The 8,363-nt window shown below is 33.9% G+C and overlaps 1 protein-coding gene across 2 annotated transcripts in view; it reads left to right on the top strand.

Annotated features, from left to right (window-relative positions):
- Positions 1 to 610: 610 nt before the first annotated feature.
- Positions 611 to 8,363, top strand: part of STK33 (serine/threonine kinase 33) — a 56,857-nt gene continuing 49,104 nt past the window's right edge. For both annotated transcript variants that reach the window (XM_023522944.1, XM_011379574.2), the window contains exons 1-3: positions 611 to 923; positions 2,032 to 2,145; positions 6,334 to 6,447. In XM_023522944.1, coding sequence (XP_023378712.1) covers positions 711 to 923; positions 2,032 to 2,145; positions 6,334 to 6,447 — 441 coding nt within the window. In that variant the 5' untranslated portion in view covers positions 611 to 710. The remainder of the gene's footprint in view (positions 924 to 2,031; positions 2,146 to 6,333; positions 6,448 to 8,363) is intronic.

Here is an 8,363-nt window from a genome sequence, read left to right as displayed (position 1 = left end):
TAGTAAACACACAGTAGAATATACAGATGTCAAATTATAATGTACACCTGAAAATTATATAATTGTATTAACCAATGTTACCCCAATAAACTTAAAAAAAATGCATTTTATACTATGACCAAGTACACATATACACATGCACACATGTACAACATTTTATACATATATATTTATATAATTAAAAGTTTCACAGAACGTACCAAGGATCCATGCAAAATACCGATATTATCTGTTCTATTTCATTTAAAAATTTGATATCAACCAACTAAATTGATTTCCTTAGACTATGCTTTTTAGCAGTTTCATAATTCTGAACATAGGGTGATTCTTTCGATTGTTAAGTAAATAAAATTTCTGAAGTTCAAGAATTCAATTTTGAAAGATGAAAATCCAATGGCTTTTAGAAATATATCTAACTTTATTGTAAATATTAATTTTTCATGTGTGGGCAGGATGGTTTTGGTGCTAGTTGCTAGTTTTACTCTCATTTCTAGAAGGGTGATAGGATAAGAATTTTCTAAATGGTGATTTCTTTTCTTTCTGCAGCTCTCACGTGAATGTAAGTCTAGTGCATCATTAACCTAAGGACCTCACCATTTGGAAGTTACAGATTTTGCCATCGGCTTACCTTATCCTTTTCGGTCTGCTCTTTTTCCTCAAACAGTGGAAATAGCTTTCTTTCAAGTTGCTTTTGTCGCAGAGTTAAGCAAATGGCTGATAGTGGCTTTGGTAAAAAATCCCCCAAGTGCTCCAAATGTTCTCAGAAAGAAGTACTTTGTGTATGTTCCTGTAAATCAAGGCTTTCTCCAATGTCAGTGGTGGAAATGTCACAGACATCAAGCATTTCTAGTTCAGTCGTTTCCATTTCATCGGAGAGAAAAAAAGAACAAGCCAGTAAAGATAACGCCTCTGAAAAAGATTTGGTAAATATTAAAAAAAATTCTAGTTTTCAACACAAGTTGAAATTCCATTCCCTAATCCCATCCCTGGATTTATGCATATATCCCATGGGCCCTTGTCAACTAATTCATTGCCTTCTTAACTATTAAAGGAACTGCTTTCTTAAATAAGAGGTGAGCAAAGTTAGTAATATCTTTTACAACATTTCCAACACTCCCCAAATTAATTATTTCCCAGGATTATGAATAATTTGGAATGTTGTTCTAGCTTCTTTTTTGAAAATGGCTTATACAGAAATGAATTTGTTTTCAAGTTGAATTAAATATATGAATTTGGCGGCATTTTTTTTCATCTGATGCAGAATGAGATTTATGGTTGTGGTTAAATATAGGGTGATTATTATTTAAGACAATTTCTGGTTATGTAGATGGAATATCAAATATACTCTGTAAAATTGGTTCGCATTAGTTACAAACAATCTATGACTACCTGGTTGGACTGGTGTGGGCATATTCCCCTTCATACAGAAGAGGCAGTGTGGAAGGTTGCACTCGATATAGCACAGCTTTGGAGACAGAGAGCAGTAAGTTTAAGAAAAATTAGGTTCTCAGCCCTCACAGTTGTATCTTTTTCAAATTTTCACCCTAAACTTTTTTTCTGATTTGTATTACAGTATAGTTATTGCCATATAGGTGTCTCTGAGTGCATCATTACTGAGTGAGTTGTTACTATACTATGTTATTTTCATTGGAAGCATATTTTGTGAACGTCTGGCCAATAATTTTTTATGTATAACCTATTTGAGGTGATATGTTTTGAAACAAGGATGATTGAGAAAGCTGTGAAGTTGCCCTCTCATGATTTTAAAAAATCACTGAGTAAGTTCTGATTTATCTTCTATGTAGGTTATCAGGTACACTTGCCTGAATTTAGGAAATTAGAATGAGTGACTTCTTAAGGTCTCTTTTAGCCTAATGAGTCAAATCAAATAGGGCTTAGAATTTGAAAAAGACAGTGAATTATCTTTTATGCAATATTTATCAGATTATCTAAATTAGGATTTTGCTTTGTTAACAAGTGTGTTATATCTTAATGTTACTTTTTGTTTTTTTAATTCCTTTTTGGTCTAAGCCCTCAAGAACCTCAAATGTAGAGAGAAAGGCATCTCAACAACAATGGGGTCGGAGCAACTTTACAGAAGGAAAAGTTCCGCATATACGGATGGACAATGGAGCTGCTATTCAGGTATATAGAAAGCAAAGTGAAGCTACTAGGAACATTCAGGTTTCTTCTAAGTCAATGGTGAATGGCAAAAATGATTTAAAAATAAGTCTCTAAGGAAAGGAAGGAAAGAAAAGAGGAAATTTATCATTTAAGGATGTCAAAGTCTTTACTACAGAAAATGCAGACTAATTGTTTTGTTTTGTTTTGTTTTTTTCTGTTTATAGAGGACCAAATAGACTTTAATTAAAATGGATAACATTTTTATTAGATAAAATGAGAATATTTTGGTCTTCGGGTCTTGCCTGATGCTGAGGGCAATCGTGGAGTCTTTGTGTGGACCTCCTGAAGATGCAGAGAGAGACCAGATGATTTGAGATGGTTTGGCTGTTCACTTCCTTGATGACTAGTAGAGAGGCCAGAATTTCCCTTTTGGACCCCTCTATTTTTTGCAGCTTCTGATTAGATGAATACCAATATTATTAGTCTTCTCAGGATTCTAATTATTACATACAAATATGAATTAAATATTAGTATCATTTTAGAAATAATGTGTTCTTTAACATTAAAGGAACTGCAACAGTAACAACTACAAGAAGAAAATTGTATTTTATTAACTTTAAAAAATTGTTTTAAGAGATGTTTGGCAGTTTACTTGAAGTGATCAGAAAAATTTCCTGAGAAATCCTGACTTGAAAAGTTTAAATCTTCTCCCTTTAAATATAAGGCCTGTATTTTTAAAAATCTACAAATTTACTGAATTTTAAATTTACTCATAAGAGCTTTCATCGAAATGTGTTTGTTGTGAAAAATTAGGAAAATATAGATAGAAAAGTGAAGAAAACAAAAATCATGGGCCAGATTTAACCAGTTTTAACATTAATTACCTTTACCTCATTTTAATGCATGTCTAAATCATCCTATTTTTTCAGTTTTTCCTGTTTTTAAATTACAAAATATTCTAAATACATATATTTCAAGAAATAACCTAACTGGTATAGTTGAAGTTTCTCTTCCTCCATTTAATGGACTTGCTCAATTTAAAGATTTTAAACATTTCAGAAGAGTATATAAAAAAAGGAAGTTACAGTCATCCAAAATTCTACTACCCAATGATAACTACTCAATATTTAGATGAATGTCTTTCCAGACATCTATCTAAGCACCCTCACATACACATGTTTTTAACATTTTCATGATGGGATTGTATCATGCATGCTTTCACACTCTGCACTATATCATGGACTTCTTTTATGTCCATGGAATGATCAGAAAAATAAAACTAGATCTATATTACTATTTTAATAGCATCCCCTTAATACAAACAAGAAGTCATTTTCTCATTTTCACCTCTATGTAATGATGTCAAAGCAGTTAGTTGAAGCAAAAAATTAGTTTGTAAAAAACTTGTTGAGCAATTACCCATTTCTCAGTATTAAAATACTGTGTCCAATTTATGCTTCTCGAAGTTTAGTGAGAAAGTGAGAGTTTAGTTTTTAAAAGTAATGGAAAATTGGGGAATTGGTTATGGAGTTGATATTGTTTTGTTCTATGGGAAAATGACATTTAAATTCAGATTTAATTTTACAAAGTAGAAATACTAGAAATTAATAATGTAGGTATTGAGATAACTGAACATAGCCTTATTTGTGTTTTATAGGCATGTGAATGGTTTTTTTTAAATACACAAACATCGTACATACATAGAAGATTTGGAAGAATATAATTCAAGTTTTGAATAGTGGTTAACCATGAGATGAGACTGGGGTCTTTCATTTTAGTTTTTAATTTTCTTCCTTTTGCTTATCTGTATCTTCTAACTTTTTAAAAAGGTGAATATATAATGTTTTTGTCAAAAGAAAATAAGAGACATATTTTAATTTTAGAAGGATGTGAAGTTGGTAGGTCTTCTGGCTTAGCCCATATTGCTACATGCAAAATAATCATGAATTAAACCATGATAAATTAAAAAAATAAATTCCTATTTAACTCATTCTACATAATGTGTAGTTCAGAGTTGCATATAAAGATAATAAAAATAAAATATTTTTTCTTATTTTAATTACCTTAGTTTTCTGACTTTAATCTCCCTATTAAGTGGTAGGGGGAAGAGGGAGGAGCCAAAATAATTATAAGTCATTTGAAAACAATCATCTGGGCAGGATGTGCCCTGTGTGGGTCTAGGAGTCTTCCTTTGCAATATTCAAGACCATAAATCTGGAGCTCCTCCTCCAGGGCCCAACTCCACATACTCAGTCTGTCATTTCTCTTAAATATGTGTATATATAGTAGGTTCCTGACTGGCTGGCTTGCTAACTGGATTTATTGACTGATTCATTCATTTATCAATTCACTCATTCATTCCACATTTGCACTGCTATCCCTCTGGAATACCTTTCTTGCCTTGCTTGGATTACAGAAAAAAAAATCTCTATTTTTTTGCCTTTGTTCCCCTACAAGCTAGTCTCAGAAACCACTTCTTTCATAATGTTTTCCCTTATTCTCTCAGCGTTTTGGTTCTGGTCTCTGGCTCCAATGTCATTTTGTACTTTATTTTTAACTTAAAATTTTATGACTTATGTAATAATCTTATCTCTTGAGTAGATTACAAATTCTGAGAAAACAGGAATTATGTTTTATTCATCTTTGTAGTCCCCAAAGTATACATCACAAGGAACTAAGGACAGTCTAACATGTTGAAGCCGAACACTTTTTTCTTCTCTTTTGTTCCTTTCCACTCCCCTCTCCTTCTCTCTTCCTCTCTCCTTCCCTCCCTTCCCCTCTCTTTCTTTCTCTTTCCTTCTGTCTTTCCTTCTCCGTCTCATTTTCCTTCCTCCTTACCATCCTTCCTTTACTCTCTTCCCTCTCTCCTTTCTTCCTCCCCTCCCTTGCTCTCTCCTTCCTTACCCTTTCTTTTATCCCTTCCCCAACACGCACTAAACATGAATATTTTGCCTGCAAGGTTTCAAGGTAAGCTTTTTAAAGGATACAAAAGAAACAGTTTTTAAAGGAGCTTCTAGACCATCTTGGGGAAAAAAATGAGTGAAAACATTTATAAGCAAAAGAGTAGTTATAGTGTTTGAGGATCTATGCATTCATGCTGAAGAAAGTCAAAATAAAGGAACAATGACCACAGTGCAGAGTGAGGCAGGAAAGCCCCTTGTGAAAGAGGTAAATAATTATTTGAGCATTGAATCTTCTTTTACAAAAGCGGGAAAGGGATGTAAGCAGTAGAAAATATGAAAACTAGCAGCTAATTTACCTTTTGCATGGTGAAGGTGAAGGTGGGTCATACAGAGAAACAGAGTAACATCTCTAGGGAATGCTTTGGCTGGCTGCCCCAACAGAGGTGTCACCTAGTAGCACAAATTCAGCTGTTCTCTCATGTGCAGAAACACTCTCAAGGTCCAGAAACTCTTGTTAATGCCTAGAGTTGGTTTGGATCAGGGAGACTGACTCTCCCTAACCAAATCTACAAGAAATGAAAGTGTATAGGAGTTACTTGTTCATTGTTTTACAGTATGAAGCAGAATGCTGGCGTTGGCAAGACCAGTGCATTCTGTCTGTGTGAGCAGACATTAAATGATAAAACGGAAGGATTCTTGGTCTGGTTGGTGTTACTGCAAATGGTTTTTATTTTCTTCTCTGTGCCGATTTATATTAAAATTTCTGTCCATATTGCTTTTTCTAAAACAAGAAGAATAAAACAATAAAAGTGATTTTTAATAGAAATAATGAAGATAAAGAAAAAGTATTACTTGGTAAACCAGAAAGTGGTTGTTCAATGGTTAATATGGGTTAATTTTGCAAAACTCTCAGCGTTTGGGATAATTTTGGGCATGAATGTGTTTTATACCCATATATATGTATATATATTCATACTCAATTTTTCCTTTTTCTTATGAAGATATTTCATTAATATTATAGTTTGTAAGAGATTCATTTTTATACTTTTGAGGTTTTCCACATTTCCCCATTAGGATTTTTATGGTTTTCCTCCAAAGGACATTTAATGAAATTCATCAAAATTTATTTTTGTTTAATTAAGATGTGTTTATTAATATTGAAGCAAATATGTGGTATCTTCTATTTGATTTTACCCTGGAGCAGAATCTCTCTTCCCTTGGGTAGATCTCTGTCAATATTATGTGCTCATATTTAATACCTAATAAATGGCAGAAAGAGACAAAGGTACTCCTATTTTTTATCCAGGGAATCTATACTTTTGGAAGAATATTGGGACAAGGGAGCTTTGGAATGGTGTTTGAAGCTACAGACAAGGAAACAGAAATTAAGTGGGCAATTAAAAAAGTGAACAAAGATAAGGTAAGGCGTATTAGCAGCATCATACTGGGGCACAGCACCAAGGCAGGATGGGGTAGTCAGTGCAGTTTTTCACATTAACGTAACTGCCTCTGACCCTGTGGGCTGTTCCCCTAGAGAAGAGTGGGCATTTCTCTAGCTCTCTGGGAAGGGACCAGTTCTTGAACTCAGATAGACAAGTTCCATCTGGAAAAAGCAAAGGAAAGGATAACGAACAGAACCAATATAACCAAATATAAGTAGAGTTTGCCAGAGTGAGTTGAAGGGAAGTTCTGATTATCAGCATGTATAAATGTAGGGCTACTGGCAAGAGATGTCTTTAACCAGAAATGAGCCCTGGGACTCTCTCCTGATGTGGTTCTGCTATACTGTTCTCCTATTCTCTCCTTTCCTTGATTCTCTTTTCCTCATTGTTAGTTTATTCTCTTTTTATTAATTCTACCTGCTCTTTCAGTTCAAACCACTTTTTCCTCAACTATCTACAGTTTACCTGTTGCCATTGAATTCCTCACTGGATTTCTTTTGACTGGGCAATAACTGAGCTTCTCTTTAAGGGAGAGTCTTAAGTCTTCAGGTCTTACCCCCGATCATTTCATCAACTTTTTAAAAGTTGCCATGCCTGGGAAAAAACATTCTGGTGTTTTTTCCTTAGCTTCTTAATGATAAATATTACATTTACAAAATGAAATAGTAGGTTTTATGTATTCTTTAAAACAAACTATAGCAAATTATATACCATTTCTCCTTAAAGATTATTAAAGTGACATATAAATCTTAATAAAGAGAGATCTAGAGCTTTCCTAGAAATCTTCAGAATTTTAGAACCATGGTGCTGTGTGGGATATTATTTCCTTTGCCCCTTTGGCATCATGTAGGGTTAGGGGTTAGATTTTAGGGTTACATTGTTAGGATACCTTCTTGCAACTTTAGGAATTCATAATCTTGTACACATATTTGATGCTGAGAGTATACTGGACACTAAGATAGTAAAATAAAATTATATAGTCAATATGAATTAGACAATATATTACTGTATTATATACTGGACAAGCCATTTGGGGAAGGAGATTGAAACAGAATTGAGGTGGATTTTAGGAGAAATTGTGGTAACTTCCATATCTAATCTGGACAGAAATTCATTCCTCACAGTAGTTATTTCTCTTAACCCTCTAGAAGAACCTTAAAATGTGATTTTCATCTTATAGGATAGGACATAGTGGGTGAGTGGTTTCTTGCTCATTGCTGAGATGGTAAAGGTTAAAGGGTAAAGGTAATCGGAAGCAGAGATGACCCCGGGTGAAATTTTAACTGGATAAAGATTGCTTTATGATCAGTCCGTTTTCAGTCCTTTAGGATATTATCTGTGCTTTCCCAAACATGGAGTGGGGTGGTCTGGAAGACAAGGGAGGGATAAGACCTTTGTTATCCCTTTCAGGAATATCTTTATGTGGATGAGCACAATGCTTATCTGCAAATAATGATGGTAATTTAGATGTCAGTAGCGGTGGTGGATGATTAGGGTGGTGGTTGTGGTGGTGAGGGTGGAAAAGTCTTTCTAGAATTTCTTAGATGACATTGTAGAAAGTTAATTACTTACACCTTGATTGAAGGCCTGTGTTCCCTGGGGTGTTCTTGCCTTTACCTTTTGCTGTCAGGTATGGTTAACAGTTACATGTAAGGAGATGAAGTTGGAGTTAGGTTGGTTAGAAGGCAACATTTGCATTTCTCTTTCTCTCAGTTAATTTTTTGAGGCCTAGAAACCAGGAAGTGATATAATTCAGGGCTAAGTGTAGAATCTTACTGTATACTGTTTCTTTTGATACATATATATAAATAAAACAAAACAAAACAGATAAAACATTTTGTTTTTATCTTCTCCAATTGATGTCCTTGGAAAGTAGATTTTGTTTTTATTATGC

The sequence above is a fragment of the Pteropus vampyrus genome, unplaced genomic scaffold (genome assembly GCF_000151845.1).
Source record: "Pteropus vampyrus isolate Shadow unplaced genomic scaffold, Pvam_2.0 Scaffold366, whole genome shotgun sequence".
Lineage (NCBI taxonomy): Eukaryota > Metazoa > Chordata > Mammalia > Chiroptera > Pteropodidae > Pteropus > Pteropus vampyrus.
Note: the sequence above shows the minus strand (reverse complement) of the source record. Positions and strands in the feature narration are given on the sequence as shown.